Source organism: Macrosteles quadrilineatus, unplaced genomic scaffold (assembly GCF_028750875.1).
Source record: "Macrosteles quadrilineatus isolate MER2022 unplaced genomic scaffold, UCM_ALF_1.0 Scaffold_1__1_contigs__length_201487025, whole genome shotgun sequence".
NCBI lineage: Eukaryota > Metazoa > Arthropoda > Insecta > Hemiptera > Cicadellidae > Macrosteles > Macrosteles quadrilineatus.
The window spans coordinates 148,727,680-148,750,373 of record NW_026542594.1 but is presented as its reverse complement, the minus strand read 5'-3'; the positions used below and the strand labels follow the sequence as shown (position 1 = coordinate 148,750,373).

Below are 22,694 nucleotides of genomic sequence, written 5' to 3'. Positions count from 1 at the left end.
AGAAAGGAGTTACATAGAGAGTGAGAGGAGAACAGACCTGCTATGTTCCTGTCAGTTATACAGTATGTTGATTGTTGATACAGGTGATTGTTGTTTCAATGAGAAGTAGTTGAAAGAGTGCTTATTTTAAATTTAATTAAACTAGAGTATTATGAATAGTTGAAATATTATAAGGTTCCTGTAGACTACTGGCAACATTAACCAGGTGGGTAACAATAAGAGATATACAGAGATTTATATTTAATTTTATTTTATAATGGATTTAATTTATTAAAAATTAATTAACTAGATCTGCTAGGAAATTCTCATTCGCTTAATTTCACATAAAGAATTTAATATGAATTTTTTATCATTAAACTAGTTTTTAAGTATTGTAGTAGTTTTAATTGATGAGTAACAAGTTCCCAGGTTGAATAACAAGGAAAAGAAACTCTTCGACCTTAATTTTATGTTGTTTGTTGTTGTTCCGGATCGGTGTGACAATCAATAAAAGGTTAAATTACCTATGTCCGCCGGTCGATCCTGATGTATCCTGTAGTAGGCCTACCGTGTATTCATGTGTTTTATTCGTCATGTGTAAGTGTAAAGTTCGTGTATATGTGCCTCCAAAACTTCAATACGCACCTAATGGGGAAACTCATGAGCTCCTAACCTTATATTAGGACTGATGATGGCGATTTCATTTCGCCGAAATGCATCTCCTGTAATAGGATACATCAGCATCAACCGGCGGACACAGGTAATTCAACCTTTTATTGATCTTCTACCTTCAACAATACTATTTTTTGTGAGACAAAATAAAATATAGAGTCTTAGTATGTTTGCTTAGGTTTGCAAGACTTAAATAATTTTTAAACTAATAAGTTAACTCTCATATAATTTTTAGTGTATTTACCTTTGCATCCCAAAACACCAGAACGCAGTTTCCAACAAATAGTTTAATTAAGTTGAAAAAATAATTTTTTTATGTTTTTTTTTTTTTGCAAACTATTAATTCATTTCAATAATATTATCTTCAGTTTCATGTAGGATCGAAGTACTTGCACACAACTGCTTACATTCATCACTTAGAAAAATGTTTTTACAGTGCTATTGAATAAAAAAAAAACACCCCTTAGTGAAAGTTAGAAGTAATTTGTTTTTAAGCAAGTACCGCACACAAAGAGGAGGTCATCCTATCAGTGAATGCCCTGAGAGTCCTGACCTTCCTCATTCATAAGAATGTCCTTCATAAAGTACTGTAATGGACCAGCTAGATGAGATGTAGTTCAAGTAAATTCAAAACTATTATATCTCCTGCTCATTAAGGACACCATAGATGATAGGAACTATACTGGTATTCTCCATTTTGAAATTCTCGATAAATTACATTCCCATTGTAAACTTTTGATTAACTAAGTTTCCTGCACCATACACTAATGTAAAATTTAGTTTCATAAAACCCCAAATCATGAGTTAGAGTAGGAGAAGTTTTATTTACCCAATCCCTAGCATGCAAAATAATATCAATTCACAAAGTTTGATCCTGGTGAATATTTTTAGAGATGATTTGTTGGAAGATCCCGATAGTGTTGGTGTGTACAGTCTGGGCCAGACTGGCATCTTCAGGCTGTGTTGTGAGGGATGTATTTGGTAGCTACCAGGGAGGGACTGTCCACAGATACACCCTCAGTGGTGATAACGTAGAGGTCCAGGTGATAGACTACGGTGCAACTATCACCAGTGTCCGAGCCCCTGACAGTCACGGCCTCCTGGAGGACATCATGCTGGGCTACGACAATCTGGAAGGTGAATACAACGTACAATGTAGTTGTTGAGTGAGCACTTATGAGTTACCTATATGCGTAACAAAGTGGAGCAAGGAACTAAAAAGTGGGTGAGGGGTAGTGGTCCTGGGTGCCAACCTATCAAGTACCTCTTGAAATTTATGTGGCGTTTTTGGACTTGAAAATTACCTGAGGTACCAAATGTTTAGGCCCCTCTAGCCTAAGGGTAGTAGGGCCCCAACCGAGGGGTGTCAAATAAAATCCGCCTCTGGTATCAAAAGAGCCCTTGCTACATCACTGTGACCTCTACTTATATACTTGCCCTACTTATGATGTAAATTGTTTAAGACCCCTGTAATGGCCGCTATTCAGCAGTGCATGTATTATTGTGTCAGCCAAAAATTGCCACAGTAAAATGTGGGTTTTATCAGCTGTTTTAAATATTTTATATTTTTGTCAGTATCCTTGGCACAGACTCACAACATCCCTCTCCTCATGCATCGTATTACAACAGCATAAGCTCACAACAGTTTGCCTATAGGTACATTACTTAACTGGCACAATTTCATCAGTTAGTATATGTGTTATGATTATGCATGTGCATGAATGCTCTAGCCTTGCTACGCCACTAGTATCAAATAAATCTTTAGTCATACTCAGGACTACTTGAAAAGTACTGGTATGGATCATAAACATAAACAAATTACGTTTTTGGCCCGAAATAAACATGATTTAATATTGCTTAAAATGAACTGCCAAAAAATATGGTAAATGCTATTAGCATAGGATTTGGACCAACAACGTCAATTGTTTATGTTTATGATCCATACCGGGTTTTTTCTATTATTCGTGGTCATACTCTTTTCAGTCCTTTCACAATATTTAGGTGGTTTTATGGGTTTAAATTTATCCTCATCTACCCTTGATCATTACCTTACTTTAAAACAAGCTCAACAGCTGAGGTTTTCCAAATTTCAATCAGCTGCAACACATATAGGTACTTTGAGCAAATAAAGTAGTGGGGGAATTGCCCCTCAAACCGCCTACCTACATTTTGTGAAGCGCATACATTATAGCGCATATATAGTCAAAGCTTTGAACTTTATGGGCTTTTGATTCAAGTGAGCTATATAGTTCTTTAATTTTTATAAGTATTTTCCTATAACTATCTAAAGCTTTTTATTTGGTGTACAGGTTACTTTAACACTGACAACCCTTACTTTGGTGCAACTATTGGCCGAGTAGCAAACAGGATTGCTAATGGGCATTTTACATTGAACGGTGTTGAATATAACCTGTTCCGCAACAATGGAAATAACACTCTACATGGAGGATTGATTGGTTTTGACAAGGTAAATGATTTTTATTTATTTTATCTATGATTCTAACCAAAAAAAAAAAAAAAAAAACAACAGCCTCAGGAATACAAAATCTCCATAAGAAGTGTGAACTTCAAGTATTCATTATTAGCTCAGTGGGCTAAAGCCGTGAAGCTGCAGTCATAGCATCCACTATCAAACATACTGTGGTACGAGGTTTTTTAAACACCCTAATTTTAAATTGTCTACCCACTTACCCTTAAGCGACGTTCACTTATAATTTGATTAATAATAATCTTAAAAGTCTTTTATCTTTACATTAAATGTAATGATATGACCAATTATGTGAATAAATTCTTGCCCTTTTCTTTAGAATTATTTGAAAATGAACAATTTTACTCTAGTTGGTATTATGTTTCTAGTGTCTCACAAGGGTATGCATGGTTTGTGTAGAAGCTATGGTCCAGCTGGATGGAGGGGGAGAAGGTGGTCATGGAGTACACCAGTCCGGATGGAGAGGAAGGATTCCCTGGGGAGGTGAAGGTGCAGGTCATATACTGGATGTCAGGAGACACACTGATGATAGAGTACAATGCCACCTCAACTAAGCCAACACCCATCAACCTCACCAGCCACAACTACTTCAACTTGGCGGGCCAGGTAGACTGTAGACAATAGACATCCCATCTGTATGATCCAGATATAGACAATTTTAATTTTAATTAGAATGTACTCGAACATACTCACTTCCCCAATTAACTGCCACTGCCAAAATTTTGTTTTCTCTTTTATTTTTAGATGCTGTGTATTGCTATGTTGCCATTTAAATGGTAATTTGTTCTTTAAAAAATGTATACAAAAAAATTTATTTTTATTTAACTTTAAGGCCAGTGGATAAACCCTGTTTTTTGTTTTTTTCCTTAGGTGTAAAAATAAATAAGTTTTTAGGCGTCACGTGAGCACTCATACAGCTGTCCGGGAGTTCTTACACTTTTATTATAAGGTCCCTACGGCTCATTTGAACTTTGAAGTGGATTTTTAATTGTAGTAGTTGAACATATTGTTCTCATAATTATAGAAAAATGTTCAATCTCCCTTTACAATAAAACTTAGAAATGGAATATCTAAGAAAGTATAAGAAAGAATATGGAAGAAACTAGTGTACCTGTTGCTCGAATTCGAGCAATTGCTGAGTATTACAGGCGTTATTTTAAAACGAATAACAGTCTTAATTTATGATGACTTTAAAATATTCGACTCAAAGATTATGAAAATACTCAAGATGTACAAAACAGATCGATATAATCAACATTTAATGTAAATAGTGTTTTATACAAATAGTCTTACTCATAGCCACAATAGGTTTCCAGACACGTGTCCAAAACCCTAACAGCACGACTCCCTTCCCCATACCGCCCTGAGCGATAGGTATAATTGAGATTCGCTCTAACCTTTCCTCTCCCCTTCACGGGCAGGTTTTCATTCCTTTTCTTTCTTAGTTTTTGTTTGTTTCTTTCTTAAATTTTAACGCCTGCGTATGTATCCCTGGTTTTTCCTATTGCCTTAGCTACTTTTCTAAACGTCTTAATTGTTTCCTTGTCATTCCATGTTTTATTTTCTCATCTCTAGGCCTATCTTATCCAAGACTTATTCCTGTTCTCTCCTGTTTGTCTCCTGAATTGAACAATTTATAAATACGTGACTCGTGGTTTTTATTTCTCCACATCTACATACTTCCTCTTCCACCAGGTGAAATCTTCACAAATTCGCCTTGAAATATTCCATGTCCTGTTACAAACTGCGTTTCATAATGACCCATCTCCCAATCTTGTTCCAGTCTCTTTCTGATGTTAGGAATATATAAGAACGTTTAACTTTAAAACGTTAACATAAAACACTCTGCTCCCAACGCATTTGCCAATCATCTAATATCTCCTCTCTTCTGTTTTCGATGAAGTCATACCCGCCTCCTTGTCTTCCAAAATCAACAGCTTATGCAGCGATTATCCAACAGTCCCAAATTGAATGTGAAATCTTCAGGCGGCTGTTGGAGAGCACACTTAAACCCAACACGGAAGGGTGCTTGCTGTATTCGGCTATCAACGACAATAGTATTATTTGTATTTCGCTCTCGTCTACCAGTTAAAATTTGTCGACCTCCTCCTATTGGCCGTCCAGGTCAACGTCTTACAGTCTCCATTATGTCAAATGGTTTTTTGGTTATGTTTAGATTTTGTGCAAAATTTTACCATAACCAGCTGATTCAAATATTAGTGTCAATTTGAAGGTATTCATTTGTTCAAATGTAAACAAACATTTACTCCCTAAGAATAACATGGGAAATTTGAAGGCTACTGGGGCAGAGCCCTGATGGAATTCCAAAGTTTTTTTGTTTGATGGCAAAACTACATGCTTAAGACCTTTCTAACGACACCTTGGACAAGGTGATCGGTAGCACCACCACTCCAAAACAATGTTGACAAAAATATGCCTAGCGTATTAAATATATAGATTCTGTATGGGTAGTCTTTAGTCTATATGGCTATATTAAAATATTTATAACAGCCATAATCTTCACATATCCAAACTGAACTTTATTTGTCCTAATATATAGTTTTGAATAGACTATTTGATTTAATATTTTGATTTCACAATTTATAACCTGTGAATATTTGTACAGTAGACTCCCTCTCATCTGTACACCTTTTAACCGGACATCGGTTTAACCGGACTACAGTCGACGGCTCTTTATAACTGGACAATTATTATCGGCACATTGGTTTAACCGGACTAGATCGGCAGGAAGTGAGTGGTACTGTAACGACTGTTCTCGTGGGAAAGATTTGAGACCAGTGATCACATGTCTAAATACAATGCTCTCCTAAATTTAAGTCGAATATCACTGTAAACGGTCCATTTTAATGAGTTTTTGGGGATGTCGGCTTAACCGGAAAAACCGTTATCCGACTGGCCTCGGTCCCAAGGAGTCTGGATAGGAGGGAGTCTACTATATTCCATTGAGTGTCTGCTTGTTTAGTGTAGTACTTTTGCAGGGAGCTGGCCCTGAGGGACTGTATCGTCATATCATCTCCATCAAGGCAGACACCACTACAGAGGTTGACTCACAGTTTGTACCAACAGGTTAGTTGAGAGTTGTGATCAGCATAACATGTTGCAGCATGTCAACCCCAACATTGGCGTCTTAGTATGAGTTCAATAACGAATTGCTCAGTCGGATCAGGGTTTTAATTCGATACTACATATTTTGGGAATTATAATCAGGGATATATTTCCCTAACTTTCTAAAACAACTCAATTTTGCCCCGCACTGATTTTGGCCCGAGATCTGAAGCAATTTTGATCCAACTCTAAGTAAAAAGGTCTGGTTCACAGACCCCTGATACTAATATCTAAAAATATAACAAAATTATTGATTAAATAGTCCTAGGTCCATTGGAGTAATCAGTGTCTTTGAGACATGAAACAATCCCTTGCCTGGTCAAAAACAGGCATATATGCAAGGGGGTATTTTGGATTTAGCAGGAAACCAATATTCTCAAATTCGATAGAATCAAATTATTTGCTCAATAAATTTTAACATAAGAAATTAGATCAAAATTACCACACATTTACAACTCTCCCTTTCTCTCCGTTTGTCGGTTTCAGGCAGACTCAGCCCGGTGGCTGGGACACCCTTGGACCTCAGACAACCCATGCAGCTTGGGAGAGTCATCCATCACACTCCCATTGACGGCTACGACTACAACTACGTTCTACCTCATACCGGGGCTGGAGTCATCGCTATGTAAGAACACAAGACACAAAATATCTAGATCTGTAAACAACATTTATACATTAAACTTACTATTCAAGTCTCTTTACACTAGGCATGACTCAATCTCTTTGGAAGCTCAGTATTGGTTCGTGTGTTGTCCAGTGTGGAAGACCCTGTGAGTGGCCGAAGACTGGAGGTGGAGACCACACAGCCAGGTTTGCAGTTCTACACATTCAACACAGAAAAAGACATCCAAGGAAAGTCCCTCTACACTAGACATGCTTCAATCTCTTTGGAAGCACAGAACTTCCCAGATGCCATCAACCATGTAAGTGACAGTTGATGTTGTTATTGTTATTGATAAGGTTATTGAACTTGTTGATACTATAATTGCAGTTGTTGTGAACTTTATTGAATATGTTTTCACTTCATTGATTTTCCTTTTGATCTGACTGTTATATTTTTTCTAAACTACTGTGTTTTGTTTTCCCACCACATGTTAAATATTTTGTATTGAATTAATTTAATTGTTTGAAGATTCAAGTTAAGACTTTGGAATAAATAAAGAAGCCTACTAATCTGTTTGTGAAATAATTATTTTATCATTTCTGGTAATATTTCAAGATTCAAAACATTTTGGCGACCGTGACAGGACCTTTTCTTTAATTTAAGACATCTGGGTTATTTAATAGTTTATAACAATATGGAAGGCCTAAAAAATATGAAAAAGAAAAGATCACAGATTAGAAGGCTATTCACCAAGGTTTATAATGAACTGGAAGAAGCATTTAATAATGAAGACCTGTCAATGAATGATAAAGAAACTCAAATAAAAGTAAACTTTTCTCAAATTGAAGATAAAATAACAGCATTAATGGCAATGGATGGAAAAATCTCTGATGAAATGCTGATGAAAGATGCTTCTGATGCTGATCTGGGACAATGAACTGGACACACAAGAATACAAGAAGAAATGGTACCTGATGAAGGCTAAGTATGAAATGTTTCTTAAAACACCTACCAACAATGGTGAGTCAAACATTTACAGACCAAACCGTAACTTTCATTTGCCTAAATTGCAATTACCTTCATTTGATGGGGATGTTAGGAATTGGATTGGGTTTTGGGGTCAGTACAAAAAGATCCATGAAGATAGTGAAATTAAACCTGAAAACAAATTTCAATATTTAATTCAATCCTTGAAACTTGGTTCATCAGCTAGGGAATTAATAGATTCTTTTCCTCCTTCTGGTGAAAATTACATCAAGGCTATTGAACAATTGAAATCCAGGTTTGCACGTGATGAACTTTTGATTGAAGTTTATGTAAGAGAATTACTAAATTTAGTTTTGAAACAAGCCAACAAACAAAGTATCATGCCACTTTCAACCCTTTCTGATAAACTTGAGACTCAACTTCGTGCCCTAGAAACACTCGGGGTCACATCAGATAAGTATGCTGCCATGCTATACCCACTGGTTGAATCTGCTCTACCAACTGATACTCTCAGAGCATGGGAGCGGTACAGAACAACAAACAAAATAGGCTTAGGTGAGTTTAAAGGTAGCGAGTCATCTAATTCAAATTATTTACAGCTATTGTTGAATTTTGTACGTTCTGAGGTCGCAAGCGAAGAACGTTTAGCTCTTGCTCGGAACAGCTTTGCAGTCGACAGAGACATTACACCAAGTGACGAGCCACAGAAGAGATCTTACCGTCACCAACGTCCTGGTATGAAAAGTGAGTTTGAGAAAGGACTACCTTTACCTACAGCATCTACAATAGTTGCTACAGACAGCTCTTCAGGGGTGAGTAAGCCCACATGCTTATTTTGTAATAAAGGAAATCACAACACTCAAGACTGTTCTGGGTTACAAAAGCTTACTTTAAAAGAAAAGAGAGAGTTTGTGACAAAAAAGAGAGCTTGTTTCTCATGTTTAAAGTTAGGCCACAGCAGTAATAAATGTAAAGTTTTTGTATCCTGTGCCATCTGTAAAAGGAAACACTACTGCTTAATGTGTCCTAGTTTAGAGAAAATGGTGCACAGTAATACTCATGAAAATGATTCTAAAAAATCAAATGACATTGAAAGTGTGCAAATTAATGACAAATCTGAGTCCTTGATTGCAAATCAAAATAAGGAAACCTTATTGCAAACTCTTCTAGTAAAAGTAATAGGACCTGACCAGCAATCTTTACTAGTAAGAGCATTGTTGGATTCTGGATCTCAAAGGTCTTATATCTCTAAGGACTGTGTAGAGAAACTTAAATTAATAGAATCTGGTGAGGAATTAATAGTTCATGGTTTGTTTGGAGGTATTAAAACTAAAGAGACTCCACATAATCTTTACCAAGTAGAGTTACATGACACAAAGGGTAAATTTGGCATTTCAGTTAATGTGCTTGATCAAGACAAGATTTGCAATTACATACCCAGATTAGTTACAAAAAGGTATTTTCCCATTATAAAGAAGAAGAATATATACCTTTCAGATATTGGACAAGATGCAGCAGAAGAAATAGAGTTACTACTAGGAGCTGATATCTTGGGCCAACTTCTCACAGGTAAAATTGAACAGCTAGATCACACTCTGGTTGCTGTTCAGACAGTGTTAGGATGGACAGTAATGGGACAATGTGGAAAAGTTACCAGTCACTTATTAGCATTAGTTGTTTTGCTAAAATGGACATTTCAGATCTATGGCATTTAGATGTTTTGGGCATCACTGATCCATCAGGTAGTAAAACAAAGGAGGCGAATGCATCAGAAGTCTTGGAGCATTTTAACAAAACTATTGTAGTAAATAGTGAAAATAGGTACGAGGTGACTCTTCCATGGATTGAAGGCCATCCAGAGCTTATGGACAACAAAGTTACAGCCGAGAAGCCACTACATGCAGTGACCAAGAACTTGATTAAGTTAGAAAAGTTCAATGAGTATGATCAGGTATTTTCAGAGTGGTTGAATTCAAACATTATTAAAAGGGTTGTTGAGTCCTCTGTAACTGGTAGACCTGTACACTACTTACCTCATCACGCTGTGGTCGAAGAATCCAGTTTGACTACTAAGGTTCGACCAGTCTTTGATGCTTCTGCAGTCGATAGTAGAGGGAATTTTCTTAACTCTTGTTTGGAAAAGGGACCTAATTTAATGGAACTAATTCCAGCTCTTCTAATGAAGTTTAGAAAACACCCAACAGGCGTTATTTCAGATACTAAGAAAAATTTCTTGCAAGTAAGTTTAACAGAAAGTGACCGAGACATTTTAAGATTTTTATTGAGGGAGCGACTTATTGGAGTGGTAAAGGAAATTTTACGACGAAACTTGAGAAATTCATCAGTCACGCAGGAAGAACTCTCAACAATTTTGTGTAGTAACTGTAAATTCAGGACCTTTGACTTATCTTTCAAATGATGATGACTGTTTACAACCATTAACTCCAGGCTTATTCTTACAACCAACATCAACATCTGATTTACCAGATTTGGATGAAATTGAGTGTCTAAGTTTGAATAAAAGAGTGTGTTATATAAACAAATTAAGAAGATCACTAAGAGACAGGTTTAAGAAAGAATATTTGGCTACACTCGTTCACAATGGAAAAAACAAGACAAGTAGAGAACCCATTATTGGAGAAGTTGTATTGATAGGAGATGATAACACAAAACGAATAAGATGGCCTTTGGGGTTGGTACAAGATGTATATCCAGGAAGAGATGGATTCTCCAGAGTCGCAAGACTAAAAACTGGAAATGGCATTTTGACAAGACCACTACAAAGACTTTTTCCATTAGAAATCACAGCTTGTGAAAAAGAGTGTATGAAAGAAAATAAACCACTTGAAGAAGAAGAAGTAGTTGAAAACGAAGTTCTTTGATTTCGCTAAGAAGAAAACCAGATGTGGAAGAGAAGTAAAAGTGCCCCAGCGATTTTACTGATTTAAAATTGCACATAATTGTTTAGCAATTTTAAATGGGAAAGGATGTTGTGAACTTTATTGAATATGTTTTCACTTCATTGATTTTCCTTTTGATCTGACAGTTATATTTTTTCTAAACTACTGTGTTTTGTTTTACCACATGTTAAATATTTTGTATTGAATTAATTTAATTGTTTGAAGATTCAAGTTAAGACTTTGGAATAAATAAAGAAGCCTACTAATCTGTTTGTGAAATAATTATTTTATCATTTCTGATAATTATTTCAAGATTCGAAACAGCAGTAATTCTCTCCATATATTCGTATAAAGCCTCTACAGTTCTTGCTATATGTAACTGATTTTAATTACTTACTGTGCTTCTGTTCTGCCTGCAATGCAAATCTCATATTGAGTCACCATCAAGTGCCTTTCTTTATACAAAAGATACTATGAATTTAGGGCCTATCTTTAAAATGTGCTTTAACTTTGAATATTGTATAAAATTATGCATCACTGTGAACATGTAAAATACTCACCTGACTTGTATTCTTATTGTTACTTTATGTTTTCCACATTCAGATGATTAAAAGGTCCTGTACTCAGTGGATATGAGAGGCTCTACCACAATATAGTATGGTATAAGAGAATCTCCATATCATTCAATCAAAACTGAATTTTTTTTCAAATGAATTCATTTTGTGAAACACTATTACCACTTAAAAAGTGTACTTTTCATCACTCTGTATATACAGCTCATTTTTGTACAGCTCTGTATCCAAAAACCGTGGATATCCAGTCAGCAAAACATACAATTTTACATTTCCTAAACTTTACTTTGTCTTACCCAAACATTTTTTGTCTTTCCCAAACAGACGTTTCATTTATAGCCCAGTAACTTAAGTTAAAAATCAAGGCCAACAAAGACATGATAGATGTAAAGCTGATTTTTTGCATGGTGATAGTGTATGATAGGAAGGGTGTTTTCTGAAAGTTCCCCGAATTTCCCCCCCTTGCTTCCCCTTAAAACCCCCCCTCCCCCAAAACACCAGGTTGAAAGTGTAGTGTTTTACTAAATCACCTATATCTTTTGATGTAAACGAGCTATCAGCATAATTATTTTTTCTTTGAACTCCCCGTAAAATTTACTTTAATAAAATAACCTTACATGTAGCATTATCTCTATTGGGTGGGTTTATATCTGCGATTTAACAAAAAATATTATTTTTTACATAAAATTGTAGATTAGGTCAAACCCTGGTTTTTGCAGTAGGTCGTACGTCAATGTGTTTGAAACAAAACTTTTTACCTATTTTATGAGCTTTCCAAAAATGTATAACAATATATATTTTAATTTAAGTTGTTACCGAATGAAGCTATTTAAATCCATGCTTCACTTAGCACATCATTCCAAATTGTTCAGTAAATATTACTAAATGATTACTTTTTATTTATTTATTGTTTACACACCCTGTGAAAATAAGAACACTGAATTACAAAAATAGTAAGAAAATAAGTACTCACAAGGATTAAAAATTAAGTACCGGTAATCGGTAGTTATAAGAAAAGGCAAATATATGCTCAACAGGTTTAATTAGCCTACAGTTAAAAAACACTTAAGTAAGGCATAAACAATACAGTACATATCAACTTTCTTTTCTCTCATCATCGTCAGTTCCTTCGTCAATGAAGGGTGGGAGTGAATTTATACAATCAATGCTTTATACAATCATTTATACAATCAATTTAGTTGTACAAAGTTGAAAAAAAACCAATTTAGTATTTTCTCACCACTTAAAATTTGTAGATCACTTAGCTTATTACCAATAACTTTTAAATGGAGGGAAAATCTACCAAAGTGGATGTGATATTCTGAAAGAGAATACAATTTACTACAAATAACTACCATGCATTTTTTGAAAATTCTTAATAAAGGCAGGCAAAAGCTGGCTACAAATAGAAACTTGAAAACAGAAACTTGAAAAAAGAAACTTTCACCACAAATATTTTATAAAATCACACTTTCATAATTATTTGCAAATCTACATGAATTAGGCTTTCCAATGACCCATTAATTAACAAAATCGGTCTAGTAGAAGTCTAGATTTAGTTGTACAAAGTTTAACGAAAATATCCCTTACTCAGTATTTTATCATTACTATAAATTCAGAGGTTGCTTAGCCTTTTAGCAAATAACTTTTAAATGGTGAGGAAATCCACCAGAGTGGAAGGTGATATTCTGAAAGAGAATAACATTTCCTACAAATTGGTACCATGCACTTTTTGGAAATACTCAAAATAAGTAGCCAAAAGTCGCACCCAAATAAAACGTGTGAAAAACACAGTTTTCAATGTATTTCTTATGGAAAACATTTTTTTTTTCACCATAAATCATAACAAAAACAAACTTTCATAATTATTTGCAAATTTACATGAATTAAGCTTTCCAACGACACAATAATTATAAAATCGGTCCAGTAGAACTCTAGATTTAGTTGTACAAATATTTTTAAAACTGAATTATACAGGGTTAGTAAAAAGTGTGGAGACCCCCTGTTATTTTTTTAACGGCCCATACTAGAAAAAATAAACTGGGCACACCTTTATGGCATGTTATGAAGTACTTTTTGGGCATAACCACCACTTGGTGTACATCCCCAAAATGGGGGATTTTGGGGGAAACTCAAACAACCCTTTAAAAACCACATTTTAAATGTTAAGCCCCATTGAGTGGCCCCTCATTTTGAAGGTCCTGGTCAAAGAAAACTAACAACGCAAACTAGAGGTTTCTATCTCAATCCAGTAAAAAATGGAAGCTGATTGAAATCTTTAGAAATCAGAAATAACTTGCAATTTAATATTAAATTGGCTGCCATATTTTACTGTGTTAAGATAGAGACCTCTAGTTTGCTAGTTTTCTTTTATTATGATCTTCAAAATGAGGGGTCACTCGATGGGGCTTATCATTTAAAGTTTTTGAATTTCCCCCAAAAATCCCCCATTTTGGGTTTGGTAACCAAGTGGCTATTAGGCTTCAAAAGTACTTCATAACATGCCAAAAAGGTGTGTAGAGCTTAGTTTTCCTAGTGTGAGCCGTTACAAAATTTACAGGGGGTCTCCAGACTTGAAAAGCTGTAAGTTAAATTTAACTTCTGAGAATTTCAATTGGCTGCCATGTTTTACTGGATTGAGGTAGATACCTCTAATTTGCGTTGTTGGCTTTCTTTTACCAGGACCTTCAAAATGAGGGGTCACTCAATGGGGCTTAAAATTTGAAATTTTAGAGTTTCCCCCAAAATCCCCCATTTTGGGGATGATCATCAAGTGGCGGTTATTCCCCAAAAGTACTTCATAACATGCCATAAAGGTGTGCCGAGTTTAGTTTTTTAGTATGGGCCGTTAAAAAAATTTACAGGGGGTCTCCACACTTTTTACTAACCCTGTATATAGAATAGATATTTACTGGACAAGTTAGAATGGTACACTAAATGCGCTTTGTGGCTGTTTGAAGCATGGATTTAAATGGCTTCATTCGGTAACAATTTAAATTAAAATATATATTGTTATACATTTTTGGAAAGCTCATCAAACAGGTAAAAAGTGTTGTTACATTGACGTACTACCTACTGCAAAACCGACGTTTGGCTTAATCTACAACTTCACGTTTTAAATAAAATAATATTTATTTTGTATTACATATAAAATCCCACCCAATAGAGATAATGCTACGTGTAAGGTTATTTTATTAAAGTAAATTTAACGGGGAATTCAAAGAAAAAACAATTATGCTGATAGCTCGTTACATCAAAAGATATAGGTGATTTAGTTAAACACTACACTTTCAACCTGGTGTTTCGGGGGAGGGGGGGGTTTTAAGGGGAAGCAAGGGGGGGAAATTCAGGGAACTTTCAGAAAACACCTTTCCTATTATATACTATCACCATGCAAAAAATCAGCTTTACATCTTTCATGTCTAGGTTCTTACCTAAAGTGACTGGGCTATTAGCCCAACAGTGAATTATTTTGTCATCAAAATTTATTTTTCATCTGTTAGGTACCTAATAAACCACACAAAGTAATCAGTGTTTGAGAACCATAAAAATATCTCTTGAGGCTGGTCACATACCAGACCATACTAAATACTCATATACGCAAGGGATTTAGCATTTTGGATATTATTTTGGATTTAGTGGGCAACCAATATTTTCAATTTTTTTCAATAAACTGGATTTCCAATAAATTGCAAACCTATGATATGACAACTTTAAACAGAACTACTATAGACTATGGACAAATATGTCAAATATTTTATTATTTTAAATCTAGAAGCTTTAAGTTTGTTTCTTTGTATTGTGATGAAGAGTATTGTTTACGACTTAGTTTAATTTGTATATTAAAATTATTTTATCACCAAAGATCCATTCTAGGACTAGGTACCTAATTGTTCCCACTCTTCGTTTGTAAACCACTATCTTGTCCTGAAATGGGTCACTTTCGGGACAAGTAGTGAAATATACTATTTCTATCAGAAATCAGAATACTTTATTCTTGAACATAGAGTACAGAATAGGCGTCATTACAGAGATTGAGAGGATTGTTTAATCCTCACTGGAACATCGGTGAAGTTCTCCAGTTCATGAACTCCTCAACTGTGTAGAACGGTCTCTCCACAAGCCAAGCCGATAAGCGTTGTCTGGTGCTGCTTATGCTGGGGCCTTTTTATTGTCTCTGGGAGCAGGTTCAGGAACTTCGCTCCCATGTAGGAAGGCTTTTCTTCAAAAAGAGTTAGATGATGGACTGGAAGTGTGTAATTCATAGCCTGTCGGGTGTTATGGCTGTGCCTATCCACTGTGGCTGTACCTCGTTGGATCTGTAGCCTGCTTGCGTGAGTAGCCACAGCTAGGATGTACAGGCTTGTAATCGTTAGGATTTTTAGCTCACGGAATTTCGGTCTGTGACTTTCTCTCTTGTCCATGTCTGCTAATATTCTTACTGCTTTTTTCTGGTGGATAAGCACACGTTGGAGGTTGGTTGCCGATGAGTTTCCCCATACTTCAAGGCCATATCGCCAAATAGTGAGGGAGATCATTTGTAAACAAGATGAAAAGGATGGGGCCCAGCACAGAACCCTGTGGAATACCCCTTACTACAGGTAATAACTTTAATCTTACTGTTTGTGTAGATCCCTTTTCAGTGTATTTGAGTTCAACCATCTGACTTCTTCCAGTTAAATAGCTCTTGAACCATTCTGCAGTTTTCCCACCAATTCCAATTTTTCTCAACTTGTTACACAGTTGTGTATGATCTAAGCAGTCAAATGCTTTGCTGAAATCAGGTAAAATTGTGGTTGGTATGTTTCCTTCTTCTAGATTATCTATTACATATTCAGTTAGCGCTATTATGGCAGATGTGGTTGATTTTCCCTGTACAAATCCATGTTGATGTGGTGTGAGCAGTTCATTGGATGATAGGTGTTGAAGAAGTCTGTTTAGAACTATTTTTTCAAATACTTTGGAGAATGTGGAAATTAATGAAATTGGGCGGTAGTTCTTTGAGTCCAGATGGTTTCCTTTCTTGAATTTTGGGTATACCTTTGCAATTTTAAGCCCACTTGGGAAGATTCCTTCTTGGAAAGAACGGTTGATGATGTACGTTAACGGTCCAGCAAGTTCTTCTTTACATTTTTTTAGTAGACTGGTGGATATATCATCTACTCCAGCAGATGTTTTATTTTTAGGGTGTTGATCACTTGAGTCAGTTCCTGCTCATTTGTTAACTGAAGAGACATCTCAGGTGTCTGACAGTGTACCTCTGTGATTTCAGCTGGCTGATTTTGGTTTTGGGGATTTTGTGCAAGGGTGTCATTGGCTATGTTAACGAAGAACTCATTAAGATGATTGGCAACATTTTGAGGATTGTTGGTTTTGAGGCCATTTATTTCTAGTGTGATTGGTTGTTCTGATGTGTCTCGAGTCGGCTTTCTTTCTCTGTTGATGACCCTCCAGAGTGCTTTGGTTTTATCATCAGCTTGCTGTATTTGAACTGCTGTGGCCTGTCGTCTTAGTGTCTTCAGTTTCAGGTCATAATCTTTTTTCTTGTTTGACATTGTAATTTTGTCCTCTTCTGTTCCACTCAGTAGGTATTTGTTCAGAGCCTGTAGAAATTCTTGCTTTAGTACCTCAGCTTCATGGTTTGCTATAGGAAGTTTTCTGTTTTTTTTCCTTGACTTTACCATTGGACAGGTTTGGTTAATAGCTCCTGCAATAATCTTGCTGAAGTTACGATAGGCGCCCTCTGGTTGATGTTCATTGAAGACACTTTTCCCAGGTTTCTTGGGCAAGAATAGTTTTTAAGCTCATGACATTCCTTTGGTTGAATTTCCTAGAATAGAAGGTTTGATTCTGAGCTTCTGGGGCAGAGCTGTGCTGTGTGGTCTGAGAGTCCGGCATTGAGAACGCCAACCTGAATATCATCATTGCCTAGGTTTGTGCAGACACAGTCAATTGAGCTTATTGTAGTAGGTGTTATTCTTGTAGGAGGCAGGGGGAGCCGTATCATATTGTGGCTATAAGAAGAACTTTGTTAAGTTTTGTCATTTGAAGGTTTGGCTCCAAGCAGTCTATATTGATATCACCTATGAGAATAACTTGATTTTTCCATGTGTGTGTTTTTTCTAGGGTTTCAGAGATGATATCCAAGGATGAGTCTAGGTTTCCTTGGGTTCTGTAGATGCCGACAACGTTTAAGTTTTTCCGGTCCTGTTTTATTTTCACAGATATTAGCTCACACTGTAGTTCGATGCTGAGGTTTGTTATATCTGTAGGTACAATGGTGTAATTAGCATTGTCATTTTTATAAATAGCTACACCACCTTTTTGATAGTTGGTTCTGCTATATTCTGCAGTGAGTGTGTATCCTGGAATATGGGTATTCTGAATTTCTGCCTGCTTTAGGCCATGCTCAGTCACTACAAGGAGGTCAGGTTTAAGGTCCTCCAGCAGGTGTGTTAATCTTTCAATTTTATTTGAGAGTCTGTCCATGTTTTATTGAAGTATTGTGAAATGTTTTATCTGGTGTGGAGTTTTTATTACTTTAATTGGTTTTTGGCCTAATTTGTTACTGTGCGTTGGAATATTCTGGGTTTGTAGCGCTGCTTTGTGTGCTGGGTCTGTTCTAAAATTCCTTGGTTGGCTTAGTCTATTCCTTGGTTGAATATTTTAAGAAACATACAAAGATCAGGTGATGTTTTCCTGTCAATTACCCTTATTTGCTATTAATATTCTGAATGTAAGAGTAATCATTTTTTTAAGTAAGGTATTGTATTTCAATTTAGGTATAAAAAAAAAAAACTGTTGTAGTAAAAGCATTACGGCAAAAAATTTAAATTATTTTTAGATTTTCATACAAAGTGTGGGAGGAATATAATAATCTTGATGTTGATAAGAACTTGACATATTTCATTTTTCATTTCAATGCTTTGTGTTGTGTTCATTTTTAGTTGGTTCGTGTGCAGCTCTTTTCAGTTTCACTACTTTTAATTGTTTGTGATTTTTTCAGCCAAGCTTTCCAAACTCAGTGCTTGGTCCAGGACAATGTTACCACCATCTAACGAAGTACAGGTTTTCTACTGCGAGACACAATAGTGGCCATCATGCAATACCCACAATGGTTTGGCCAGTTCTCTCAGTGAGCCAAATGCTCTACAACTTTACTCAGCTTTGATCTAATTGTAGAAAGTGGTAGCTTATATTCATTAACACTGAATCATACCAAGTTATACAAATTTGAGTACATTAGAAAAGTACAGTATAATAGAACAAAAATATTACAGTTTCAATGTCAATATAACTTTATTTTTCAAAGGTTTCATTACATATATATAATTGTAATTCTTAACGTTTATCATTAATCACATCAATTATTAATTTATATATAAAAAAATTTAAGTGTATATTTCAAAAGACTGTGCTTTTGGATACCTTAATTTGATAAGATTGTGAAGCAAATATAATAAATTATCAATTATTGTGATGGGGACGCCACTTATTTTAAACCCAACCCAAATATGATTGTGGTATGGCGTAGAATGGAGTGTGATGATCTGTGCAGCTTTGTAACAGACTTTTTTTTGGTCCTAGGGACGCTAGGTATGAGCCTGGGATTGTTTTTCATTTTCACATTACTTCAGGCTAGACCTAGGGGTTGGGCCATTATCACTTAGATAAAATCCATTGGTGACTTGGCGGGGATCAAACCCGGGACCTCAGGGACTGAGTCCCCCACTCTGACCACTACGCCAGCTCGCTCCCTGTGCAGCTTTGTAACAGACTAAGATCAGCTGTTTCATTAGTCAGGATCATCTATAAAAAGCCCAATGATCAGGGACAGCTGGGCCCAGTTTCGAACCATCCAAGCTATTAACTTTGCTCAAGATCAATCCGGCAACCTTTTGAATGGTAGGTGACAGTGGCGGTCCCAGGGGGGGGGTGAGAGGGGTACATCCCTCCCCAAAATATTTTATATTTTATTAGCTGACATAAATAGCTTCTAGATCTAAAAATGTACAAATCAGACTTTAGGTATCTGTCCAAAAGAAATTGAAAATTTAGAAATCTACCATGGGCCTTATGGGTTGATTAATAACATTGAGCATAACATACTACAAAATGGATAGCCAAACAAGTCTTTGTTGTGAGGGGTGAATTAATTCCAAAGGGTTTTTGAGATCAACTGGTGTGTACAATACACTTTAACAATAATAAATAACCAATTAATTACGCTTATGTAGCATGAAGAAGATGAAACAAGGTTGAGCACCAAAACACTGCCACATAATTTTACAAAAAGAAATCACAACTTCCTTGATTTACTGGTTAGTTTAAGAAGCTATAATATAGACCTATATATAGTTTTTAGTGGTTGCCTATGTCTTTACATTGTTTTGTACCATATTTCTGGACATTCCAATTGACCGACTAGAACTGGTGGTCCACACTGAACAAACGCTGCAGCTTAATAAGCTAGCCGACAATGGTACGGTACATCACAATTTCATTCACCACTCACACTTGTACATGCCACAATTTTTACTTCTTCGTTACTACTAGGTTAGCTCAATCTGAAATGAGAGATTTTGTTCTTTTGGCAAATAAGAACAAACATTATAATGTTTTTCCAAACATCAATATTTTGTTTGTCAAACAATCTTTGTGGCAAGCTATTTAATTATTTTTGTACCAAACCATGCCAAGAAGCTTGATTGTCAAACATGTTTTCCAATAGATTATTTGGTGTGGACCAAGCTAAGAATGCCAAAACAATAGTTATTTGTGTAACTAGTGGGCAAAGTGGCACTCTGCTGCACACGAGAGCAATGTTTACGAGGAATGATCTCGAGTACAGCAAAGGCCTTTTGCACTCGTGTTACACATTATATTTTTCCTACAGTCACTATAAAGCATATAAATAATTTGTCTTTCAAACACTATACAACACGTTGTTAGGTTCAGCTGGCAACACAAATAGTTGCCTTAAAGCAAATGTAGTACCCGGTCCGTATCACTCCGCTATTTTTCCTCGGCAAGAAATGTGCTCCGCGACTTGTGAACATAGTTCCGTATGTTTTTTGTAATTTGACGTGGTTTCTGCGCCAAAAAAAAAATGCTTTAAAGGTATTTTCTTGTTTATTAAGATCGTAGGAATGTTTTAAAAACGTTTAAAAGAAAAGTCCAGAAAGTTCAGAAATACCGAAATTATAAACATGAAATGACAGGTTAAATCGTAATTATAATAGTTAATCAGCTGCTCATAGTATTATTATCTTTAAGTGTTGCCAACCTATTTCCAAGCGTACACGGATTACGTGCATAATAGAACCAAGCTGTTTTGTGTTGTTTCGTTGGAATCCTGATGTGCGCCAAAGTATAAACCTTACGACAAAGTATATATAAATATGCAGCAATTAGCAGCTTTTTGTACTATAAACAGTACAAGGAAGCCAACTTTGCCGGGTGACTGTAGGAAAAGAACATTTGTTGTGTAGACTTAAACAACTACAAAAACCCAATTTATTATGCCTATATTTTGTGTGGAGACAATGTAAAGTTTGGAAAAAATTCACCAAAAAATTCAACAAAATAAATTTACAAATAGAAACTACAACTTGATTTACAGGTGATTTGAAAAAAAATATATGATTTAGCAACTACATAAAATAAGGTTTTCTGATGATAACATTTTCAATACTGCTTATTTAAATGTTAATTATAAATGGAATGTGATCCTTCTGAAAGTTTCATCCCTCCTTTTAAATGTACAGTATTCAAATAAATTCTAGGTTACATTTTTCAAAAGTATTGGATTTATATGCTTGCTTTGTTCAACATTGCAAGTAAACAACTGCATTGTACACCTTGTAAAATGAATAAAAAATATTATAAATAATTGTATAAACATAATTATTATAAAATGTATACTGTGTACATTAATTTCTTATATTTAAAATAATAATCCCAACAGTTTTAAAACACTAAACAATTTTTAAAGTAGATACAGAGAAAATTGCATACTACTACTTAATCAACTAATGATACGTGAGAAATATGTATAAAAAGTAAATTAAAATTATGATCCTTGTTTACATACAATCAACAGTATCACATAAATAAATACACAATAAATAAATACATAGGTGTTGTAACATATTACAAAACAAAAAAATAAAAAATGCATATTTTACACCGGGTACTTTGTGTTACTTAGTGAGTACAGCAATGACTACTTTGTTTTAAGTGATTGGTGATTTGCTAGCTCATATTGCAATACCAGCCACTTATTCACTGTCATTAACTACCAGAGCTGTGATATTACATACTAGATTTTCCGTCCCAGCTCTGCCTTTTCCTCCGTAGAGAATGATCTGGGTTTCAGCTCGTGTTGAGCTATAGTCATATCCTGAAGACTTACGGGTCATCTACTACAGAGGTCGAGGTGGAGCTGGGACAGAAAATCTAGTATGTAATATAATGAAAGCAAGTTTGTGTTTGGTGTAGTAGTTGGACCCGGATGTATCTCACAGTTTGACTGTCCAAGTCAAGTAGAGTCTGACTCGCTCAGTAGTCGTCGTCATCGTAGCCGTAGTAGTTGTCGTCTGCCCGATGTCTATTCAACATCTGAGATAGAGACAGCGTTTGTTCTACAGTCTCCAACTCCTCTTCCTCGTATTCTTCCATGTCCAAATCCGGATCAGCTTCAGAAGACTCTCCTGGAAAACATGTATAATTGTTGACATGATTGAAACTATTTAATTTTAAGTTTTATTTTACCTTGATTAAAAACCGAGGTAAAAATTCCCAACCAATATATCAGAGCTATTGCCTATAATATGGTGAACAAAATAAACTAAACAAGGTATTAAAGGGCTATTTATAAAAATTAAAGGGAAACCTTTTTTATTGAAAATAGAATGAATATAAACATTTCCAGAGTTTAAATAAAACTTTAATTTTAGTATTCGTATGATAGTTATCCTCTTTCTTGCACTATAAATGTAGTCCTCAAATTTAATCACAGCCTTGAAGCTAACTGGCTCCTAATATTGGCATAATATGCTATTTATGAAGTTAATTAAAGGGAACAAGTCTCTTTCTAAGTTGGTCCAAAGTCTTGCTAAGTTGATTGTCCAAAAAATCCGTCAAATTACAGGCCACTGTCAATTTTACCCACAATTTCAAAAATTTACGAAAAATCTGTCTATACTAGATTAATGTACTTTCTCGAAAGTAACTGCTTAATTAATGGCAACCAACATGGATTTAGGGCTGGAAAGTCGACCAAAACAGCAACTGTTCAATTTATTGAGTCCATTATTGATGCCATTGATAGGGGTGAAAAATGTATTGGACTATTTATGGACCTA

General features: G+C 35.4%; 2 protein-coding genes across 2 annotated transcripts in view; one reads left to right on the top strand and one right to left on the bottom strand.

Moving 5' to 3' along the window:
* Nucleotides 1–711: 711 nt before the first annotated feature.
* LOC128987146 (galactose mutarotase-like) lies at nt 712–18,614 on the top strand. The gene is made up of 8 exons (XM_054407874.1): nt 712–739; nt 1,543–1,788; nt 2,961–3,118; nt 3,539–3,745; nt 6,139–6,226; nt 6,752–6,890; nt 7,023–7,188; nt 18,335–18,614. Exons 2-8 carry the CDS (start codon nt 1,545–1,547, stop codon nt 18,497–18,499), a joined length of 1,167 nt encoding a protein of 388 aa, XP_054263849.1. The 5' UTR covers nt 712–739; nt 1,543–1,544; the 3' UTR covers nt 18,500–18,614.
* LOC128987129 (transcription factor IIIB 90 kDa subunit) overlaps nt 18,603–22,694 on the bottom strand; it is a 73,483-nt gene continuing 69,391 nt past the window's right edge. Inside the window, exon 14 of the mRNA XM_054407851.1 lies at nt 18,603–22,040. Within this exon, the coding sequence (XP_054263826.1) occupies nt 21,889–22,040 (152 nt within the window). The 3' untranslated portion in view covers nt 18,603–21,888. The remainder of the gene's footprint in view (nt 22,041–22,694) is intronic.

Coding starts and splice junctions, on each gene's coding strand:
- LOC128987146 (XM_054407874.1), top strand. CDS start 1,545: ATGATTTGTTGGAAGATCCCGATAGTGTTGGTGTGTACAGTCTGGGCC. Junction 3,746..6,138: donor ACTTCAACTTGGCGGGCCAG/GTAGACTGTAGA, acceptor GTACTTTTGCAG/GGAGCTGGCCCTGAGGGACT. Junction 7,189..18,334: donor TCCCAGATGCCATCAACCAT/GTAAGTGACAGT, acceptor TGATTTTTTCAG/CCAAGCTTTCCAAACTCAGT.